General features: G+C 46.4%; 1 protein-coding gene across 4 annotated transcripts in view; it reads right to left on the bottom strand.

Moving 5' to 3' along the window:
- MYH11 (myosin heavy chain 11) overlaps nucleotides 1–23,709 on the bottom strand; it is a 60,068-nt gene that overhangs the window by 24,993 nt on the left and 11,366 nt on the right. For 2 of the 4 annotated variants that reach the window (XM_075768103.1, XM_075768105.1), the window contains exons 4-10: nucleotides 16,469–16,496; nucleotides 8,649–8,751; nucleotides 6,925–6,945; nucleotides 4,446–4,538; nucleotides 3,488–3,551; nucleotides 2,113–2,211; nucleotides 949–1,092 (exon numbers count right to left, since the gene is read on the bottom strand). In XM_075768103.1, coding sequence (XP_075624218.1) covers nucleotides 949–1,092; nucleotides 2,113–2,211; nucleotides 3,488–3,551; nucleotides 4,446–4,538; nucleotides 6,925–6,945; nucleotides 8,649–8,751; nucleotides 16,469–16,496 — 552 coding nt within the window. The remainder of the gene's footprint in view (nucleotides 1–948; nucleotides 1,093–2,112; nucleotides 2,212–3,487; nucleotides 3,552–4,445; nucleotides 4,539–6,924; nucleotides 6,946–8,648; nucleotides 8,752–16,468; nucleotides 16,497–23,709) is intronic. The other 2 variants (XM_075768106.1, XM_075768104.1) reach the window with 1 other exon arrangement.

Below are 23,709 nucleotides of genomic sequence, written 5' to 3'. Positions count from 1 at the left end.
TGAAGGAGGCGATTTGCAAAGAGTTGTCATTATTGGTTTCAGCTGCTCCCACGGGTACCCGCTGCAGCAATGGGAAAAGGTAGGCCACTGTTGCCATTTTTTAGGTAGACCCTTTCTACCAAGAAGCTAAAAGCAGTAATTATAACTGCAAGGTGAGAAGAGTCACCCTCACTCTCACAAGACTTCCTGAGGCAGGCACCCCCTGTTCAACAGAAAGGTGGCAATGACTCCAAGGAGGCTGGCAGTGGTTTGTGTCACAGCTCCGGGACAGCGGTTTCCGTGCCTTCGCTGCCAGTCCCAGCTAGCCTCCCGCCAGATTCCTGTGCTGGCGTGCACTTCTTCAGGCGCTGAGCTGCCACCAGGTCACCTGCTGCTCGTTACTGGCTCTGCCCGCGCTGCTCGCGTTCCGCGGTCGTGATCCTGTGCTCAGACCCTGCCGTGGTCTTGCATCTCTCCTGATCACACAGCACTGAGTTCCCGTGTTACTCTTAACGGGAGGGAGAAACAAATCTGTGCTTGAGAAGTTTTGCCTTACGAGAGAACCTTCGTTCTCTTTCCATGAGAGATCTATGATTTAATTCACCAAATGCCTCCTGAGAAGGAGGGAAATCTGTGGGCACTCGTTCACAGTGCACTGCTTAGAAACAGTAGCTAGGTGATGGTTGGTAATAGTTTTACACCAAGGACGTAAGAGGCAAAGAGCTTAAGTAACACCGGAACATTTAGAATCCTCCAGTTGGGGTTCATGCAAGATCACACTTCTCTAGAGAAACACGGACATACAATCTAAATAATCTTAATTTTCTTACACGAATGTGGATTCTTACTTGATATGCATATTTTGCAAAGTGATTATTCTGGACAGAATTAACCTCTGTGCATTTTCATCTCTCTATACTGTCACTTGCAGAGGTATACCTTGAATACAATCTTGCTAACAATGCTCACCTGTCTGTTCCTCCTCAGTAAAGCCCATAATTGTCATGGCTTCCAAGGTCTCCTGGAACATCTCATCATCTTGTTGAGCGGGAATAGGCACGTGGCCATTGGATAGAAAGGTATAATTGTTGAACCCTTCCAGCAACAGATCATCTAAAAAGCAAAGAAGGAAAGTTTTACTTAAGCACATGAGGTTAATGCTCTTGGCTCACAAGTTCTTCCAGCGGATAACAGGAGAAACCCCAGTGTTTTCACCAGAGGCAGACTCTGCTTGTATGAGGAGTTTAGGGGTTTGTGGTCCGCAAGTATTTTCAAAATAACTCTTAATTTAGCAAGCTCGATTGTGTTAAGTCTCCAGTTTTCATTAGTAACTGGGGAATGTCTCTGGCCCTCAGGGCACCCTATGGACTCAAATCTGAGCCATTCTTCCCCAAAGCCTTTCACGTAACGCCACGTGTAACCTACTCAGAGTCACAGCTCTCCCTGTGTGGATTCGTATCAGGTAATAAGAAGATTGGAACCAGGTAACAACCATAGTGGGCCAGACCAAAAGCCTCCGCAGCCTTACACTGAGGCCAACGACCAATTCTTAGGTAAGGAGCATAAAACCCAGGGAAAATACAGAGCTATTCATTGCTTTCTGCATTCTTTGGCAACCAGTGATTTCGGGAAAGATGTCATATTTGAACTACAATGTTCCAATACGTCATATGTCTAATCCTTTGTTTGGATCCGCTTACATTTTTCACCTTCTCAACACTCTGAAGCTATGGGTTTCACAGGGTAATAATGTGCTGTGGGAAAGACATTCTCTTAATTTATTTTAAAACCACAAGCTGATATTTTTGTTGGGAACCCCAATTTCTTTTGTGTAAAAAATAATAATTCTTCCCTATTCGTCTTTTCGATACCATTCAAGATGGGATCTGGATGGGTTTACATCTCCTGTAAATTGAAACATCCTGTAAACTGCAGACAACCTGGCTTGGGGGGGGGGGCGGGCATCAACTGAAGCTTTCTTCACTTGAGAGAATAATTTTCTACAGCTAAAGAGCTGTTTCTTTATAGAAAGGATTGAATGACATACAATTAAAGGAGTTAAGATAAATTACTTAAGTAAGCCATTGCTCAGACTGTTCAATGAGATCTAAGAATCGTTAGCCAGTAACTTACTTCTCATTTGGTCAGAAGCTCCAGCAATCAAGTAGTAAAAGATATGAAACGTTCGCTCATCTTTAGCCTGACGAATAGCGCGGGATTTTTCAAGCAAATCTGTTTGTCAAGCGTGTTAAACAAAAAAAAATCAATGACATATTTCAGTCCTTCCTTACTTGTGCCATCAGCCTCAGAACCATCAACAGCGTTGTTGAAATACTTGCCGTGACCTTGTCTAACACGAACACGCGTCTAATTCTGTGGCAGGAGCTCTGGTACTGGTATCATTCTCACCACAATGAGTAGATCAATCTTGTACCTCTCATTGTATGGTAAATGCTGGTAACCGTGGTAATGAGCACCACAATACACATAAACACTTCTAAAATCAGAGATGTAAACATAGTAGTCACAATATAATTCACACCACTTTTAAAATGACGTACCAATGTGATTCTTTCAACATAAGGTGGGGCTGCTAGAAAAAAAGCTCAAGGCCAGTATTGTAGGTATAAAAGCAATAAAAGCAAACTTTATTTGTGGTTCATTTTTGTGACTATAAACTACTAGAATGGAAGTTGGCAATAGTGTATTTCAACAGCAGTCGGTGATTCACTCTTTAAAAGCTATAGATACTTTATAGTGCTACATATAAAACTTCAGGTAAGACCCTAAAAACTAACCTGATTTTTTTCTGAAGATCACTTGTCAAAATAAGAGCAGAAAGATAAACTGTTTGTTGTTTGATGCTACACCCAAGAGATAAGGTCCTTCTTTACAGCTGCACCTTGCCTTCTCATTTACTGGAGCAAGGAGCTCCTTCTCTGTGCAAAGATGAGCAATGCAGCACTGAGGAATCCCGCTGCGTGCTAATTTGTTCATTAAAACACGCTACCTGTCTCATAAGCATAACCAAGGGAGGAGGCAACAGGACTTGGCAAGCGGTCAAGCTAAGCTGAACGTCTCGAAAACGTCTGTATCTTTCCTGAAAAACTACGCGGAGGTTATTGATAGCACCAATAGGAAACAAAGTGGCTGCAGAGCCATCAAGATCACGCGCAATCTCAACCCCAGAACAACCTTCTCCCATTCTTGTATTACTGGGACTCTGCTCTTCAAGCCCCCTGCCCTTGCCTTGGGTGTGGTGCTCCCATTGCTGAACATGGGGAACAGCGCACTTTCCTACAGCTGAGAAAACAGACCTGCAAACGTAAACATGGGAGTAAGACACGCTGAGAAGCGGTATCAGCGTAATGGGAGCCACGTCCCCCCATCTTCGTTTATACCAGCCTCAGCAATATTTGCCTTTCTTAGACATGCAGTGGAGCTTGTTTATCTTTCTTCCCTCTGCTCACCCTCGTTAGCTTCCAGCGCAGCTCACTGAAAAGGATACAGGTCTCTATGTTCGCTCCGACAATGTAGCCTGTCACATCAAAGTTGATGCGGATGAATTTGCCCTGTGAATGAAAAGAAGATCTAGGTTGGGCTGTTCTTTCAGGTGATGCCCAGGGTTTCCAACACTAGTATTTGGCCTCTTTAACAGGACACGTACATCATCCTCTCAAGAATAACATGCTTGCTTCCCTCCTGCCGGGACAACCCGTGGAAAAGCCTGAGAGGCAGTGAACTTCTCTGACAGCCCCTCTGCGGAGATTTGCCCCCCCGCTTCCTTCAGGCACAGAGGGAAAGCAGTCCTCCCTGCTGGACCGGGCTTTGGAAGCTGGGGATGTGAGAGCATCTGCTTTCCGCTTCGATTTCCACACGTTTGGTGAGGGAATAGCATCGGACCTGCGTAACTCCCTCTGCTAAGGTTCACCTGCACAGATCCCTGCCCTCTGGGAGAGGAGGGCCTGCAGGGAAAGCAGGCACCTGGCCGTGCTCCCAGAGCGTCACCAGAGAGCGACAGCCCTCAGCTCGCCTCACTCCGACTTGAATCTGTATGACTCTTCTTTCTTTTCCTCCTGTAGTTTTTGATTTAATCCATTAACCACTCTTGCTGAGTAACAGTCACCCCTTAGGAGATATATGCTCAACAGTGGTGCAAAGAAAAAGAAAGTACAGCTTTTGCCTGTAGATATTCTGAAGGCGGATATGTCCCGGGGGCAAAACTGACTCTGGAAGGCTGCACAGAGACTGCTAAATTGTGAGAGGACAACGATACGGTCAAGTCTGGGCTGGAACTTTAATCTCCTGTGAGGCCAAACTCCTCTTTCAGAGAGGCATTCTAAACTGGTTTTAAGGGATTAGTTCTCTCTCTAGAGAGAAGCGCTGATGAGGCCGCCCTCTGTACGGGGTGCGTTAAAAGGTGCTGTGCCTCCCCCTCCAGGCCCCACTGGCTTTCCCCTACTTACGAATCTGGAGGAGTTGTCGTTCTTCACAGTTTTGGCATTTCCAAAAGCTTCCAGAATAGGGTTGGCCTGTAGAAGCTGCTTTTCCAGCTCACCCTAAAATTCATTCAGACGCAGTTAACCCTAAACTTCATAATTAATTAAAACCAACGCATGTACACTGGAGAAAAATGTGAACGATAATTTAAGCCTCTGACTTTTTTTTGCTGAATACTGCACTTCATGTGGATTTGTTTTCATTCTCTGATAATCTTTGTGTTTATATATTTGTGCAGTTGATTGCTGTCCTGTATACATGACCCTTTTCCAGCCCTGTTGCCCGTGACAGATCAAAGTCTGTTAATCTGTTTAGCATCATGACTGGCCTTTCTTAAAAAAAAAAGGGTCATTCAATGTCAAACATCTTTTTTTCCAGCTTCATATCATTTTTAGAAGGGATATTCTTAAAGGAACCTCTAGCATGTCTTTTTCAAGTTAGTTTATTGAGATCCTTTGCTAGCAAATGACGATGTAATTAGAATAATTTGCTGAGAATAATTTTAATGTAATGCAGCACAAAGCTACAAAGCGGATTTCATCAAGTCTATTAATAATGATCCATGCAAGGCTATTTAGGTTAAATATGGAAATGCATTGATTTATTTCAAACTAGGATAATGAATTCTCATGCAAACACACAAACTTTGTAATATATTGTTAATTGTGATTGGTAATTGCTAATGAAACAAATCATGCAATGAAACAAGCATGCATTTAATACTCCTATTTCTAAACAAATCAATAAAGTTGAAAAAATCCTTTGCGTAAGAATACAGCTTTTCTGAACTCTTCCTTCAGCTCTCTCCTATGAGGTCACTCACTTTCACATTTGCTTCTTGTCATCCTGTTCTTTGAGTACTACTCTGCAGTAACATGCATTATTTCAAATAACTCACCCTGAAGAGGAAAAAGTCCTTGATAGATAATATGATATCATTTAAATAATTTTAATTAGAAAATAAGGCAATATTTAGGCTGAGTCTAGGGGAAATAATTTGGAAAAATCAAAGCGCTTCCCAATCAGTGTGCAAAACTGGTAACCTTTTTCTAAATGTCATTCCTGAATGTCCTGTAACTTCTGTGGCAATGATGACGGCTGCCTCAAAGATATCGTTAAACAGCAACAGACTGTTAGCAAATGGCTAAACTTATCTGCGTGCTCACGAGACGGGAGAATGAGCACCTCCCTGAGACCGTAGCTCTTTGGAGAGCTGAGGCATGGACCAAGACTGCATTTTGAAAAAAAGAAAAGAAAAACCCCACCAAAAATACCCCAAAACTTCCTACCTAAGAGTTGGAGGAAGAGGGAGGGAACATTTCCAGAGGAGCTAATACAGGAGTCCCAGAATAAGTAATGAATTTCTCAGAGTCCCTGGAGTTTCTCTGTACTGAGCAACTCCTTCCAGTTACGCTCCGTGCACTTCAAACCGCCGCTCTGGGCGTAGGGGGTTGCTGAAATCGGATGGTGGCACCTGAAATGGAGCCTTGTCTGCTAACCGGAGACAGACACCACCTGCTTCGAGGGGCATAAAACCGCAGCTCCGCGCTCAGCGCTGTGCGCAGCTGTAAGTCCACGGCACGCCAAAGCTGCCTATGCCAGCAACCAGTTTGGGTTTTTGCAGACAGCTTGCCAAACGAAGTCCTAAATTAACGAAGGGGCAACACGTTGCCCTTGTCATGGCCAAAGTCTGAGAGGCAGCCATCAGAATGGGGGAAAAAAGACCCCATTAAAAACCCCCAAAATCCCAATTGCCTGGCACAGACCCAGACAGGACGTGCCAGCAGACGTGCCCGTGTTCCTGGAGCGTCGGTGTGCTGGTGTGGCACACGCCGTGCAGGAGGGCCCACGAGAGCCTGTACAAAACTGCCGTAACACACCTGGGACACGCGCTGCACTGGGAATTGCTGTTACGCACCATAGCAGCAAGCTAAGGACATGCTAACTTTTGCGCATGTGAACAATTCTCAACAGTTACATGAACATGTAAAATTAAAGCAATATCGAATGGCAAGCATGCAGCCAAACAAATCCATCAAACACCGTGAGGTTTAGGAATTATTTCACAACAGTCCTAAAAAGTTCAACCTGAAGCACAGAAAGCATTTGGGCGTTTTCATTCAGAAATCACATGGCTCAATTTCAGGCTGAGTGGCTCTTTCAGGATCGTGGGAAATGTCATTCAAACTACGGCAATTTGAACACACACGTAAGAAGAGAGTGATATTGGAAAGATGACCCTGCCTGTGTCAGACCTCATTCCTTGCTATGGAGCCTGACACAGTTAGGGTCGATTGGTGACAGCGTTTGGCGCTATTGTTGCTTTTTATCGTATCATACAACATATTTCAACAAAAATCTCTCTTAAATTTTCGAGGTGCAACAATAGCATGCAGGTCTACACTCAGTGCCTTAAACACACATCAAACAGTCTAAGTTACTCACGTAAGAAAAAGATGGACCTTGCTGTATTGAATAACGTGGTATAAAACAAGTGTCAGTATCATTTCCATTACACAGACATTTTTATTGTTTTTCCTGTATTAAAATAACCAATACACAGTTTCCATGCAAGTAAACCAGGAATACAAATACAAACAATCTATTGCAGACATACCAAGAGTACCAATACCATTAACGTACATAGAGCATTTTAACCGAATTAAAAAAAACCCCAACCCTGACGCAAAGGGATGGGATATGGATCTGGTCCCAGGTTCGTCTCCCAGGACCAGACAAGGACAGGTATTTGCGTCGTAAATCCCCACTACTTCTCCGGTGGGACTGGGGCATTTTGCTATTCATTGGTTTTCGATGACTGCAATTGCAGCGCGGGTAGTCCCAGCCACTGAAGTACCATTTGTCAGCATGTTACAGAACAGCTCAGAGCTCTCTCTGGTGGGTATTTGCCCTCAGGTCTGTCTCAGGGCCAGCTGGAGCCCAGCTCAGGTAATTCCCCGAGGAGCCAGCAGCAGCTACCTGCCCGTTAGCCATGGCCTTGAAACCACGGGCTCACTTCCCCCGCTGCTGAGCAGGGACGCCGTAGGCAGAAATAAGCTTTTGGCAGAAACACTCAACAAGGGAAAATGATGCCTTTAGTCTTGGACTGTTCCCACTAAATTTAATGACGGATTTCTAGACTGCACCCCCCAAAGGGACACGTGCTCCCTCCCTGCCCCACGGCGGGCTCTGCTGCCCAGAAGCGCAGTTACTGAGTCACATCACGGGTACGGTGGCGGAAGAGCCCGGCCGCACGCCCTGTGCTCTGGAGACCTCCGGCTGCCGGTGTACAGGGTGCGTGAGGGCAGCTGCAATGCCCAGCGCAGGGGCCCTCACGAGATCTTTACTTTGTCTCCCACCACCCTGCTAATGACTTATTTTGGAGCCAGTCCTGTGTTCGGGATGCACCAAAGTGTCTTCCCGAATTAAGCCTGTTTTGTCATAGAAGTGAATTGCTCCATTTTTTGCAGAAGTTTGAGTAACGTGCCAAAGGCTGGACCTGACATAGGACCTGGGGCCGTACCGCTGGAAAGAGCAAAGGAGGGGAGAGCCCCGGCCCCAGGGACGACCGCTGGGAACTGGGCAGGCGGCAGCTCGAGTCATGGCTCAGAGCAAGCAAACAAACTGCGGTCACTAGTACACATTTTGAAGGAACAAAGTACTTTTTAAAAAAATTGTGCCTTTCAAAATTGTTCTCTCTGCCGGGGGGGTAAAAAGAAAAGACAAGTTTTACTCTGGGACTCTTCGCTGGTTAGTAAGAAAACTCACTTGTTAACAAAGCCGGTCAAAACTGAGCCGGTATGCATTTCTGTGATGCCGTTGGGCAATGTGCTAGTTAAAGGCTTTCCCAAACTTCTCAGCTGCCAGGGCCAAGGGTAAAACAAGGACCCGAGCCCTCGCAGACTGCAAGGCCTTCACGCTAGATATAAATAGGTGCATATGGAAAGCTATGAATATTTCTCTTCTAGCGAAGTACGTCCTGATTTGATGCCTAAAGGGGGTGTCAAGGAAAAGGGTTTTTTCCATAAACATAGAGCTGTGACGTCATTGTGTACTCTTAATATGTCGACTGTTTGGCAAGCCACAGGGATGACTTGCCATTAGCACAGTCAGCTCAGGACCGTCCTAACGGGCTCGAGGAAGAGTTGAGTACAGAAGGGCTCACTTACAGTGATGCTGGTGTCCTTTTTGCCCTTATGTGATGAAGCAACAACAGCCAGGTACTGAATGACCTTTTTGGTATTTTCTGTCTTGCCAGCACCAGATTCACCTCTGAGGGGAAAGAAAACAAGAGAAAAGAAGGGAGGTAACTACTGGGCTCCTCCTGCCACGCGATGTGTTTCGCCTGTAAAACCAGGACTGGAAACTGCCCGGCTCCATTGGTGTTTACCCCAGAACACCACCTCTCCAAATCCACCTGACCTCAGCATGCGCGGAACGCGCCGTCAGAGCTGTATCCCTGTCCCGTTAGTATTTTGCCTGGACATTGGGCCATTTAAGGCAACTCTAAAACACGATGCATTTTTGAATGGCAGTTCATCTTGCTTTGGCAGCATCAGAACACTTATGAGAAGCGGAGCTGGCAGGGAGTCTGCTTGTGTTTTAAGACCAAAAAAATACAACATTAACTGTGATGTGGTACAGCAGTTAAGAAAAAACACCAGCAGTAATAAAACAGCTTTCCCTTCTGAAACTCTGGCATTAAAGTGGACTAACAGCTTACGTCCGTGCTGGAGAACAAGCAGATGATCCTGCCGCACCTGGACGCCACGTCCAAATGCCCCGTGGGCTCGGCGGGGCCGGAGCTGGGACTGCCCGCGGTGCCCCCGCGGTGCGGGTGGCAAGGGACCTCTCGTGCGGGGAGATGTCTGTCCCGCAGAACCGGCGCCCCGGCTCTGCTCCGTGCGGCGTCCCGGAGGAGCAGGAAGGCAGCGGTGGCTTCTCACCTCCCCAGGACTTCCAGGGTTAAGTTATTTACAGCTCTTAAGCCCTCTTTTAAAGTAAAAGACCAGTTTGCAAAGTACAGGCAGAAGGGCCAGATTTACACGGTCCTTTCTCAGAACAGTTCCAGCTTACTTTTCCCTCGCTAAGCGTCACATCGTCTCACGTCTTCTAGATACCTTTGGCTCTGATGATTATATGGATGAAAATGTTTTAATACTGTCCTGTCAGCAATCAAACAGGGCATTAACGTGGGTGTGGGTATAATAAACTAGTTCTTTCGACTGTATCAAGCTAGTGCTATGAGGAGGGCAACAGTCTCAATGTAAGCTGGACCTCTTTGTCTCTGGATTTAAACTAAAATGGGTTTTAAAATAAAAAGAACAATACACTCAAATATCCCATGGATATTTGTCAACTCTTTTGAAGCTGAAACTATTTAGCTGGATCCATTGCAGTTCTGCTGCTTTTCCTAATTAGGAAATACAGGAGTTAATTTTCCCTACCAAGGGACCAGTGATAAATGGACATAAAAAACATGAGTAAGTGCTGGGCAGAACTTTGAAGAGGGATGACGTTGATGTAAACCTTAGGAAACCAGAAACAATTCCTGCCTGAGGTACGGCATGATGAGAAGTGTTTCTTCTGGCTTTTTGAGTTTTAACCAGAAATAATTGAGATGAATATGTTCCTTTTCAGAAGACCTGGGTTAATTTGCACAGTTTAGAGGTTGGATTCATCTCTGCCTGGGCTTCAGTGCTAAAACATTTCCATGTTTTATTGATAAAAATTAAGTGTCCTGGGAACAATTCCAAACAAAGCACACCAATTTGAAGACATATGCATACAAAGTTTTCAAATAAATCTACCTTACAACTTTGTTTCTTTGGAAAAAAAAACCCTTTTTTTAAAGAGCAAACCCCCAGGCTTTGAACTATTCCATTTTATTAAAGGTTATTTGTAGTTCATCACTACATGAGTTGCGTTTCCTCTCTCCCAGGGCAACAGTGCCCATCTTTTGGCTTTCCCTGAATCCCTGTGAGTATTACCATATATGGCAGCCTTTGACTTGTAATTATCCTGCCATACTGCAACGCTTCAGTTACTTAACATTCTGTTCTGTGCTTTCATCCTTAACTCTTTGCTCCTGCACAGGCCGAGGGTTTTCCTATTTTCTGCAGATAGACTTTGAGGCTTTAACTTCCTTTTGAAGTGGACAATAAAAAGTTCTTCAACATGAAATGGAAACCAGACACGATCTCAACAGCTACAAGTAGGGAAAAAAAATAAAAATCTCTAATAATGGCCATAGCTGATGAATGCACCTAATTTTTCAACGTATCAGCTTGGTTTTAAATGTCCAGGGCAACAGACAGGCCTGATAAACAAGTATCCATTAACCAACATTAGTAGCCCTCAACCTCTGAAGGACACACCACAGCCGTATGACAACGTCTAGATTGCAGCTCCATGATAACATTCCCTGTGTCTGAAAGCCAGCTAAGGGGGGGGATGCCGAGAGCAGGTTCAATGCCTCCAAACATCAAGAAGCTTACAAGGGGGAGGACCCAGGAGGAGGAGAGCATGTGAATCCCTTAGGTTGCTTCACAGGTGGATGAAACTCTTCCTGCAACTACTGAGCTGCAACAGAATTGGTCATGCTGGGTTTTTCTCTGCACCTGCCTCGAAGTGCCATCGTTTCTGGGATGGCAGAAACAACCTGCATTGGGAGGTGGCATGAGAAATCCCACCCGCTTTAAAATCTACATGCTCTCTTGAGCTCAGTGACCAAATTTTTAAAGATGGGTCTTTTTCTTGCAAGCGGTGTTGGCATGGACCATACACACCTAGGAACTCTGCTCCTCTCTTCTGAGCGCCCATTTTCCTCAGTCTTCACCCCAAATTATGTTCCAAAGTGAGAGTTCACCATATAAATGCTGTTACCACTGTCCTAGTCATGATCTTTTGGGAGCAGACCGATCATTTGTTTAATTAACGCATCTCAAACCGTTCTTGTTGCCTGCCATACAGGGAGGCAGCACGTTTACTGCCGGTGCTGGTCTTTGTACCCCGCTCACATGGGCAACACAAAAAAACCCCGGATCAAAAGCAGGTCCCGTTGCACAGGTCTGATGAGCCCAGCCACGGTACTCGCGCTCCTTCCCATACCTGTTTTCCTCCTACGAAACTCCTTGGCTTTCCCAGAGCAAAGGGTTCACTCCGCCTGCAGGCTTGCTCTGTTGAAAACACCACTCACGTTGCGTGACGTAGTTTAAATTTATTCTTCCCTCATTTCTTGCCAGGCATTGTTTTAGGAGCTCAGTACAGGATTTAAATCACATAAGCTCACATATACAGTACTCGGCTACCACAGAGGTTTTGTAACATATGAGCTACTAAATCCTCTGTGACTCCATTCATTACCTTCACCTTAAATGAAAATTATCCCAGTTAGAACAAGTTTCCAAAGCAGGACAAGGTGAGACTAGCAAGTTGGCCCACCGCACTGTTGTGGGGAGAGCCTGTGGTGTAGCTAGGACTCTTGTACCTTTGGGTATAGCAGGGAAAAAAATCAGTTTAAACAGTGTATTTTTTTTGTTTAAAATTTGAAACTTTCTATATTAATATTATCATATAAGACTTAGCTTAAGTCCACTTTTGGAAACATCTGAAAGGTAACAGCAGGATTTATTTTCAGCATTTGTTTCGGTAAGCAATGAAGCACAAAAATCGACCGTTCACACATCTCTCAATCCGGCTGCGCTGGTGCTGCGGGAAGGCTCTGCGCATGGGGCGCTCAGCACGGGGCTCCAAATCACATCAGGGCTTGGCAGGCTTCACCGGCAGCACGAGATGGGCAGAGATACTGAAAACCTTCGTCCCAGCCCAGCTGCACCCCTTAGAGAGCCGGCTCAGACGCCAGCCCCTGATCCTACGGGTGCACTTGCCAAAACTCCCCAAGGGAGCCCGGGCTGGTTCAGCACCGAGCTCCCCGCCGGGCCTGAAGCTACGCAAGAGCGTCGTGCGAGAGAGGGGCCAGCGGCAAGGCCTGCAGCTCCAGCCTTTGCATCCAGAGAGCCGGGACAGAGGAGACCTTGGCTCTCCCCAGGAGGCTTGTGACTAACGGGGCTCTGCGGCGGGGAGCATGCTCGGGATGACTCCGCGTCGTCACACGCGTCGGGGAGGAAGCGGGCTGAGGGCCCCTGGCTCCGGAGAGTTGGCCCAGAATGAGAGACGGGAGGGAGGGGAAACGGGCAGGACGGCCGCTGCCGCCCGCGGTGTTTTGCCTGGTGCTGCCTTGGGAACAACGCGCTGCTACCGCATGGTTTGGTCGAAGCTATTCAAACTAAATGCATGTGTGAAAAAAAGTAAAAGGTAACAAAACCCTATTTGATTATAAAATGTGTAACGAGCGTTTGTTTTCACAGGCTTCACGTTACACCAAACAGTCAGAATTTTGATCAGATTTTTTTCTCCTTCGTTTAAGGAGGTTTCTTGTTTAACTGAAGCTTGTGCACAGCCCTGTTAGCCACTCCTGCTTTCCAGAAAGCAATACCCTACCCACTCTTTTCAGGAAGCGGCTAAAATCTGATAACCCCGGGATCAGCCAGGTTTAAAGGGAGATCTTTAAAACAATCATGTGCTTAGTTATGCAAATGTGGAATTTTTAGTAAAAAAAACTTTTGAAAACTCCAGGAGGATCCACTTGTATCTGTAAAAATCGAACAACTGAAAGGGCAGGAGTCTCCTTTGAGGGCCGGTGCCTTTACTTACATTGGAAGCAGCTTGCAAAGTCATGAGTGCGTTCATGGCCGTTGCCTAGTCCAAGCCACGCTTAGCTGCTGAGGCACCAAGGTTGCTCAGGTCTCTGAGCAACTGGACAGATTTCTTGGGGTTTTCCCTTCAGCAACATCTAGCGTGCTGGTCAACACAGCCCAGCGTGGTCTTTGCAAGAGTGAATGCAGAGCGTGGCCGGGGAAAAGCCCGTCAAAGAAGAGAGGCTGCGGGGCGGGGGGGCTAAGCGCCAGCAGGAATTTCATGGAATCCCGACAGCCAGGCAGAGCCCTGGAGCCTGCCCGGCACAACACGGGGACCAGGCACTAGGATGGAAAAGTCTCCTCTGCCTTGATTAAGACACATAAAATAATAAGATTTCATAGCCTTAGTGCAGTATTATATATTGTACGTTTATTGCATATGTAATGTTACGGCATGTGTTATAACGTAATAATGCAGGCACAGGTACATTAGTTAGCGAGCACTGGCCTGGTGTAACGTTCCCCGCGCTGCTTGTAAACGCGCGTGACGGGGTGGGGGTTAGGGCTGGCTGTGAAGCAGCTGGCGGGAAGCGACACGAGAGGCTCTTTGGTGACGCTGCCCACGGCAGGAGCTCGCGGCACAAAGGACGTGTGCACAGAGGGGAGAGGAAAGGTGGTGGGGTGTAGTTGTTAATAAAACGTAGAGGAAATAACCAAACCTAGGGAAGATGGGTCATTCCGAGGAAGCATTAGGACCCACGAGCATTAAAGGCAGACGGAGCATTTTGAACATGCCACAGTTAATCGCACAATGCGTAGGGACTGCAAAAGAATGCAAACAATACTTAGCACGTGAGGGTAGTTCAGTGAGCTGAGGGTGAAGTCCTGGGAATGGTATATTTATACTCAGAAACACGGAATCACACCTAGTTCTCAGGTCTATGCCCTGCCCTCGCCCAGCAGCACGCCGGGTGCCAGGTACTCGGCAGCCCACCAGGGTTCCAGGTGAGCTCTACCAACAACGGAGTAACTTTGCAGAACTAGTACAAACCACAGAGCACTCAGTTAAAAATAAAGTGCACAATCTCTGCTTGCATTCTCTCACGGGTATTTTGGCTATCCTGCTGAATTCCCATAAGGTAAACAGCAAAAAGCTATTTGTGGGCGACGGGTAGCAGTAAGCGGAAGAATGCAAGAGTCTACGCTGCAGCATCACCAAACGTGAGCGAGGGTTCGGCACCACCCACAACCACCTACGTGAATCTTCACAGCTACATTCTTACTATTTAGGTACCAGGCCTTGGAAAGTTTGAGTCTATGGCTATTTAAAGAAAAGATCCCAGCTGATCAATGCCATGAAGTCTTCAGTTATTGTTATATATTTTAGGCAAAAAGATAATGTCTTAGAATTTTTAGCAATTCTATAAAGTAATGCAAATTGCTGCCGCTCGACGGCTGCCCAGCTGAAAGCCGAGAGAACTTTCTTCTTTCTGTACAGCCAAATCAGGCCAGCGAGGATGACAAACCCGTAGTGGTTAAAGTTGTGTACAGTGCTTTCAGCTTGACTACTCTTTTTGGTTCAAAGGACATGTGTGAGGACGGTTTTAAGCTATGGGTCATGACGCCCATCGAACATACAGCAGTTATTCTAAATGTCTCGAGGAATCACTTACTGTGGCTGTTTTCAAAATGGGAAAGGCATTTCATTCTGTCTATTTTATGTATTGCTGGTGTGAAACACGTTATGTTTCCAGCTCAACTGGCCAAGTGAAAAAAAAATATTTTCATATTTTATGTTTATATATATATATGGTAGCTGTCAGAAGTGGAACCTTTAATGGATTTTCATGAACAAAAAGGCATAGATTTGGAAAAGAAAGCCCCTTTCTTAAAAATTCTAATATTCCAAGTTTAGAAGAAGATCTGAAGATTTACTAATGGAAAAATAAACTAACGTACAGGAATAGAAGGAGGAAATGCATATTGTAAATTAGTCTTCATTACCATGACATGTTTCATCCTGGGAAGAAGGTGACGGTCGATTTTTATTTCATCATTGCAGCAATTTTAGATATCTTTTTGGTATTAATGCATTTTTGGGCAGATTCTTGATTGATATACTTGCATGTAATGAAATCTTGTTACAACAGAGGTCAGAGCTGTGCTAGCCCTTAAGGTACCAGATACAGTATTTAATTTTTTTCTTAGGTGATAATTTTTTTCCAGTCAGCAGTGGCCCTCACAAGTAACTGTATGGCTGGTGATCAGTAGGAGCACTTTTAAAAAACTAATATAAATATATCTTCAGTCAGTCAGTAGCCACATTGTCACAGATTGCCTAAAACCGGTTCAGTTTGGGACTATGTGTATTTGCAATACTTGACAGACTGCAGCATGACTGCATGAACCTGCTGTAAATAATACGCATGCCATCTTCTGCAAACAATACTTAGTATTTACAGGAAATCAAATTCTACCTTTGATCAGGAAAACTGGAAGATGCCTAATACAACAAACACAAAATTATGTCAAAAGCATCCTCGATGGCATTCCAGTCAATAAAACCAACTAAGTGGCAACAGAGGAACGGAGAAATGGTCAAAACTGAGGGTCAAATAGGAGATCCCTGTCCAATTCAACAGTCCGAGTGTTTTGCAGGATAGGTAGGAATGATAAAGCAAGGGCATTCTGCGGAGTAGTAACCTGCGCGCAGCAAAGCTCAGCTCACTAAAATCCCTGCCTGCAAGAGCTGAACCCCCACGCTGGTGACAACTCACCAAGGAGGCCTTCAGCGAGCTGGGCCACAGGAAAATCAGAGTTCAAACCCGCGCTGGCTGAGCTGGTGTTTCACTATTGCCTTCACCGATGACGCAGAGCAGGCAGACGGGTGCGAGCCGTGCGGTGCTGCTCAGCAGCCTGTGCACGGGCGCCTGGGACGGCCGCTGCCGGCAGGGAGGTACCGGCCGTCCCCCCGCTACCTGCGGCACGTCCAGCCAGCACAGAACAACAGCATGGACACGGAAGGCCGCGCTTTTCTGCAATGACAACCGAACTGGGAACTTATGGTGAGCTACCAACAGCTAAAAAAGAAAAGCGGTCCTGTAAATCTCTAGGATGCTGTGCATTCCTCGCTTTTCTCAGGTCCTCCAGGAAGCTCTTAAATCCCTTGTTCTCTCTGCACACGCAGTCTTACAACCACGCTCCCCAATTGTTCTTTGTAAGTTGAATCAATTGTGAATACAGAAAGACATCGTAATACTGAGATATAGTAAAATAAATTAGTGACTTACGTGCACAGGATAGACTGGTCTTCTCGATCTGTGAATAAAGGAAAAAAACCCCATTAATTAGGGAAAATGGCTATGTCCTGACAGAAGCACTTATATTTATAAGGATTTACACTGAACAGCCTAGACCTTCCAAAATCTGGCAATCCATGATTAGTCAAAAGTACTGGGTTCACATCTTATTTAATTTGCCCTTCCATTTAAATAAGCATCTCTAATGGAAATATTTTGTACAAAAAATGAACAAAAGGTTAAGAGTTCAAAAATATTTTTTGTAAATTCCATTAGAGATGAACTGTAATGAGGACAGCAAAAAGATCAGCCTCTCTATAAGAAGATTATAATTGAAAATGTCAAGCCTGAAACTCAAGTTTTTACTATGCAGTATGGCTAGCAGCCCACTTGAAACAAAGTCTGGACAGATAAGGCATCAAACCCTAAAATGCTTTAAGCTGGTCATGCAAAGCTTCAAATTTGGAAAGCAGAGCAGTTCAAATACCCGAATAATGTATTCTCTCTATTTCAGACCGAGACACAACTTTTATTAGGAGGACAAGTAATTTTTCTGAGATGTCCTCCAAAGGATAAGATAAACAAGGTACTTCACATATTTTAGAAGAGCACGTCAGCCAGTACATAAGTATTCTTCATGCTTTTTACTACGAGCAGGACCATCAAACACACTTTTGATCCAAATTTAGAAAAAGGTGGGCCAAAAATCTCCATTTCTGGTGTGAGGCAGGTCGGCGGTTTCTGCACAGCACGTGGTGCACTGCGACGGTGCAGCCAGGTTCCAGGCTCCATCCCACCCCACAGCCTGCTCGGGCAGCGCTGCTCCTGCTCCTGGAGCCCACCCCACTCTCTGCCTTCAGAACTTCGGCACAGAACTGCCTACCAAAAGGCGGATCTGTGGCGGAGACCTCTAGGCTGTGATGGACAGCGAACACCCGCTGAGGTTTCATAATGTGCTCCCCAACACCAAGCTGTTTTGTCCAGCAAGACTTCCAGCAAAGTCTGTGGTGATTCGCCCTCTGTGTAAAGATGCGTGACCGGCGCCTTGGCCGTGACCCCTTCTGAAGTACCAGCATTTTTGTTACTGTGGAATGGCCGAACCTTGGGACAGGTTGCCCGGAGAGGTGTGGGATCTCCACCCCTGGAGCTATTTGGACCAAACAAGGCTCTGAGCAACCTGGCCGGCGTTGTAGGCGGCCCTTCCTCGAGCGAGGCTGTCGCAGACTGCCTGCTGCAGAATGGAGAAGAATCTTCTGACTTAGGAAATTCCCAGGCGGGTCAAATACATTTTTGAAAAGTATGCACCGTTTACAAATCTGAGACTGGAGGCGGGTAATTAAGCAGAAGCAAGTGTTCCTGCATGGTCTGGCATTGTTTGTCAGATGCAGAGCTAGCACGAGCCCGGTGGAGCCTCCGGTCGGAGGTTAAGACGTGAACCCCTTCCTCCTTTTACGCGGCGTGGGGGGTGACGTGCAGGGCTCCCTACCTGATCGCTCGCCCCTCTGGCTGACCCTGCGTGCAATAAATACCACGAGATAAACAAGCTCTGTACTGCGCAGAGATAACGGTGATAAATTCGTCCTATGAGGCCTGCAAGTTGTGGTTGCTGCCTGGACCACGGCCAGCCTAGGAGAAGAAGCAGAGGATTCTGCCGGGGCTTGGATTGATAACAAACAACTGGTTTACTCCCAGTTCCTCTATAGCTGTAACATTAACAGCTTTATTGATCGCTCACACAGCAAATGGTGCCACTTAACTGCTTTATTCGGTAAATTGGTGCAAAATGACTCATTACATTTCTGTTGGAGATATTTGTCAGCAATCAGCACAGCAGGACTCTTCCACATAAGCTTTTGGGAGGAATGGACCTGTGAGCCATGTTTGGTTTTCACTGCAGGAGACGGAGCTAGGCTTTCTTTTAAGTTAAAAAAAGTGAGCTCACGGTAGAATTTTTGCTAAAAATACACTGTTGTGTAAATAGAAACCATGGGCGTGTATTGATATTGCATCACAAACCCATAAATACCATAAAGAAAATAAAAGCGACCCCTTGATACGGAGTTGCCAGCGGAATTTCTGAGCTCAGGGAACATTAGAAAAAGTTGGTCTCCTCCAAGCCAAGTATTTTCTCCCTACTCCTTGCTGCCCATTGCTGCCCTTCTTTTGCTCTCCAGTAAGTGAAAAACCCCTCTTTAAGGTATCTCATAAACTGGCGTTTGCATGAGTGCCTGCGGGTGGGCAGCTTTGCTGGAAAGAGCGAGCAGAAGGAGGGTGAGGGAGGTCCGGAGTTGCACCAGGTGCCCTCTGGGATAGAGGCCAGGCTGTGCAAGCCAAGCCTCAGTTACTGAGTCCCTTTGGCTCCAGCAACCCAGCCCCTCGTGCAGGTACAGGGAACAAATCCTGCTGAGATGGGAATAAGAGGGCAATGGAGGGAAGGTGGGTCTTTGGCCCGGGAAGGAGTCACCCTGGAGGCCAGGACTGCCGGGTGGTTGCTGGCTCCCCAAGGCGCCTTCGGGTGCAGCAGCACTTTGTCTCTCTGACTGATAGCAACTTAGCTGAGGGCTACTGGGGATTCTTGGAGGGAAAAGCAAAGTTATTCATTTGCCTTCAGCTTTGTCCTGTAGTCCGAAAGGCTTCTAGGAGTGGACCTGTGCGATCTGCCTGGTCTCTGTAGGTGAACAACCCATGCCGCTCTTGCAAGCTTCTCCCTCGGTCTCTGGACTTACCCCCTCCTAGCTTCCCTTCTGCTGGCAGCCAGATGGACTCGCGAAGCTTTCAGCCCTGCCTTGCTGAACACACAGCCTGTCCTGCGAAACCTCGTGCTGACAAACTCCTCTGCACGCGCAGGGAGCGTTCCCGGTGTTACTCTAGTTCCCTCAGCAGTCTGAACCAATTGCAAGGGTAAGGATGAACGTATCAGGAAATCTAATCCTGCTCTGTTAGGGCTTGGGCTGCAGACACTGCTCTCAGTTACTTTTGAGGACTCTCCCACTCGATTGCTCCTATTTCTGTTCTGGAATATTTTATCCTGTATAGAAAGGACTGGGCCCTATTTTGGGACTCTGCAACTTTATGTGGGAGGATCTATCAGATGAAAATGACTTGCATGAATAAAACTCCTTAAACATAATTCCCGGGGCTTAAAAAGTAACAAAATATGTCTTCTAGCTTCCAATAGCTTTTTGGTTAATGCCTTTTTTAAAAATCTGACACTACCTGGAAGACTATCGTATCCACCCCCTGTATGTCTATATTAGATGTTGTGGACATTTTCTAATTTTCTCCTCAATTTTTTTAAGAGCATAGAGTTTTACATGTACATTCTAAACCCCACCAGCTTTCCTAAACATGCAGTTGGCTCTTTTTTTCTTTTTTTTCCTGGAATCTGCTTAGCTTTTTCACCAGACACCTCCAGATTGCTTGTAAGAATCCTATGTCCCTCTGCTCTTGATAGACCAGCTAGCTCTGCTTAATCACAAACAAAATCAGATGGTTTATCACAATGAAGCAGCAAGTTGGCAGCTTTACCATAAAAGGACAAAAACAGACTGAAACCATGTTCCAACACTTGCTTACTGCTTCTTTACATTTGGTCAGAACTCCGCTGCCTAACGGGGACGTTTCTGTACAGTCCTGCCCAGGACACAGTAAACAGATGACTTTTCGTGGCAGCCCCCTTTTCTAAACTCTTGGGAACTGTGTTTCCCTCCCGTACCTCCCAGTAACTACCAGGTTGGTTGTTTTGCCATCTTTAACTCAAGCTGGAATAAAAATGGCCTCACAGAAAACAGATAACCTTCTTCAATCTGCAGAAAGCCATAATGTATCTTCTCCATGATGGTTTATTGCCAGAGCCCTTAATAAAAGCCTAATCATCCACACAAAAACTTTATACCTATTGCTACTGCTACCTAACCTGACTTTTCCCGTTTGTATTGTTTATCACTTCTTTGCTGTTTGCTGCGAGCAGGGAGGACGGCAGAAAGCAGCAGAATTCCTCATCCTTACCGGATCGGAGTCTGGGCTCCATCCCTGGGAGCTGGCAGCGCTGCGGGAAGAAGTCACCCACCCAGCTCCAGCCTCCAGCTCCCCTTCCCTGCACTGCCCTCCCCTCGCTGCTGCCACCAGCGGCCTCGCTCTGCGCCAGGCAGGGGCGACCCCCCGAAAACTAACTCAGCAAAAAGCAAGGGGCGGTTTTCACCCGCAGCGGTATTGCGCGCCACCGTGCCAAGGTGCCGGCAGAGTTGGAAGGAGGGCTCCATCCTTGGTAAGGCAGCCGTGCCACTGGGCAGCTGCTTCGTCCGAAACACAGGGGAGAGGGGTGGGTGCGGAAGCGTAGGGTGATTTTGTGTGATCGCAGCCTCTAAGCGTAGTAGTAGTCAGCTAGCTTGTCTGTAAGGACAGTTGGTGTGGCAGCTCCAGGGGACAGATCAACGCACAAAGTCCTCTCGCAGAATGTTACAGTCTCTTAGTCTTTGCGATTAAAGAAAACTGAAGTGGATAAAGTTTATTCTTGGTCTGGCTGGAAATGAGCATCGGTGGCTGTGCCTGGGCAGTAATCGTGCTGCATTAGGGACGTGGCAATCAGTAGATTCAACAAGACATCCAGCACCCCGGTTTGAGCATGAGACAGCATGACTGTGATTTGTAAAAGGCTTTTAGGTGCTCAGAACCACTTGTTGCAAGTGGAAATTTGATCTCTGCCCAGCCAGCATCTCTTAATGCCCATGTCCTGTGAGATGTCAGCTTTTCTGCATATTTGGAAGAAAGTCCAATTATCTGATCCCTGTTAACCGTAGCTAAGCGCTATTACCAGAACAACTTTGATGGGACTTAATGATCATCCCTAATGAATACGTTCACCGAGTAAGTCTCCGGAGCAGAGGAGTGCAGCGTGCGCAGCTCACGGTTTTTGCTGGATGTTGTGCAGACAGAGGGGAGGGTGAGAACGTGAAGGGCTGTGCTCCCCAGGTGAGGAGCCTGCCAGAGGACACTGCGGCTTGATTCACCGAAAGATAAGGGTTCCTCAGACATCCGAGCAAGCTGATTGCTCTTGGCCGAGCGGCCCTGGTCATGAAGTAGCAGAGTGTAATTCTTCAGTCTCATGAGTCTAAGATATATTTTACTTTGGCAAGAAGAAACTATGCAAGTTTCCCAGATAAGGAGCAATACTGAAATTTCACAAGGAAAATATTCAGTGCCCCGATCCATGTTTATGAGTAAGGATTTTTGTGTATACTCCATTTGCAAATACACTTACAAAAACCGATGAAGCTCTCTATGTCTATATGTGTTGCGTGCACACACACACAATCGTGTTGACGCCCGCTTTCCCCACTCCAATGTGCATGCATTTTGGCTGAATAACTAGAGTTATTTTGAGGTTTGGTTTAGTTTTATGCACAAAACACGAGTACATTTTTGCAAACAAAAGCACAGCTTTAAAACCAGCTGGGGCCCTCTTCAGAGATGGAGAGCCTCCAAAATGGCATGTGCAAGTGAATGAGCAAGCGAAGCGTGGGTGTCCTGGGCTCGTGATGCAAGCTCCTGCGGGACCCTCCCCGGCTGCCTGGGGCAGGGTGGGAGGCGTGGAAGAGCATTCTCTTAAAGGTTCAGCTGATGATCTATTCCCTCCTTTCTTCTTTCTACTTTCTCCCCCCCTCTCTGCTGTCAAGAAGAATTCCTTGCAAAGGGGACACGTGAATAACGAGGTGTAAAGCTTTCCCAAGTGTTGGTGGGGCCAGGAAATTGTGATGAGCACCAAAGAAGAGAACAGAAAGAAGCATGGGGGGCTCTTGCTGCCTCCTCCTCCCAGCAGCCAGCCTGGGAGTCCCCGGGCTGCTCTGGGTGCAGGGACTGAGCGCCCCGAAGGGTGAGCCGGGGCCAGCGGCTGCACCTCTGCGTGGGGGAGCGTCTTGGGAAGGACGGGAGAAGTCAGAGAGGTCCTTACGCTGCTGGGATCAGGCTGACCTATGCCGATACTAGTTTCACGTTAAGCAGGAAACTCCTATACTGCCAGGCCAAACCAGTTCTGGTTCAGCGCAGGCTGCAGTATTACGGGTCTCTCTCTTTCCTGCACGTAGCTTGCAGCCCTTTCCTAGTTGTTTTTCCCTGTCCCGTCTTGAGGGCCAAGTAGCAGCATTCTGCACAGCTGAGTGAGAACACTGCGGATGTCCTGCAGGTGCCAGAGGCTTCTGGCAGAGCTCCCCTGCAAGGCTGGCTGCTGCAACAGAGGGTGGGGGGAGAGCTCTGCTCTGGCTCGGGGGCTGCTCGGAGCCCTGCGTGGTGCTGGGGGCACAGCAGGCTTCAAGAGAGCATCTGGAAGACAGATACGTGGCTTAGTGGGATCAGCTTATGCCAAGTAAGTTCCTTATAACTGGTTACGGCAAAAAAGATCTTTACTGAGTCATGTTATTTTAAAAGCACCTGCCCCCTCAGCCCTAAAGATGTTTCATGTGCCCGTCTTCATGACTAGCTCTGCTGTTCCAGTATGCAGGAAGGTCTGGTTTTGGGATGACTTTTATTACTGCTTTATTTATTTATTTATTTATTACTGCCTCCTCCTCTGCTGTGCTGTAGCTCTGCCTTCTGGGAGGCACTCAGATAAAGGAACTGAAATAGCTCCAGAAAAGAAATGTCACATAAGCCATAGGAAAAAAAAAAAAAAAAAAGTTTGATATTGTAAAGTAGATCCCTAGTTTTCTGGGTTTAGAGTCTCAAATGCTCTTAGATCTGAAATTGCAAGACTCTAAAGTCAGGAACCTAAGTTATAATTAAGTAATCAACTTACATGAGTAAATATTCTTCAGGAGATTAATCCTTAGAAGTGCTAAGGCTTTTGTTATCTGGATTGTTTTGTTAGCATTACAGTTAGTACATATGAGTACTCAGAACTTTTTTTGGGAAAAGACCTGTTTGATGCCTTTGATATCAATCACCATTGGGGGTGTGTGTATGTATTACTTGTACCGACATGACGGGGCTTTGATTGGTATTTTCAGTCGGCAGAACTCTGCCTGGGGTTGGGCAATTTTTTTCATTGTGGGGAAGGACTCTGTCTAGTCTAAACCTTGGTTTAGAAAATAGCGATTAACTACGATATACCAAACCGACTACTTGTAACTTCTAGATAAATCATCAGGTTGCTATTTCAAGCAGGACAAGGACGGGAGTACTGCAATCCTTGTGACTGCAGTGCTGTGACCCTGGAGAAACACAGTGTCATTTCATTG

This window comes from Balearica regulorum, chromosome 15 (assembly GCF_011004875.1).
Source record: "Balearica regulorum gibbericeps isolate bBalReg1 chromosome 15, bBalReg1.pri, whole genome shotgun sequence".
In the NCBI taxonomy this organism is placed as follows: Eukaryota; Metazoa; Chordata; class Aves; order Gruiformes; family Gruidae; genus Balearica; species Balearica regulorum.
Note: the sequence above shows the minus strand (reverse complement) of the source record. Positions and strands in the feature narration are given on the sequence as shown.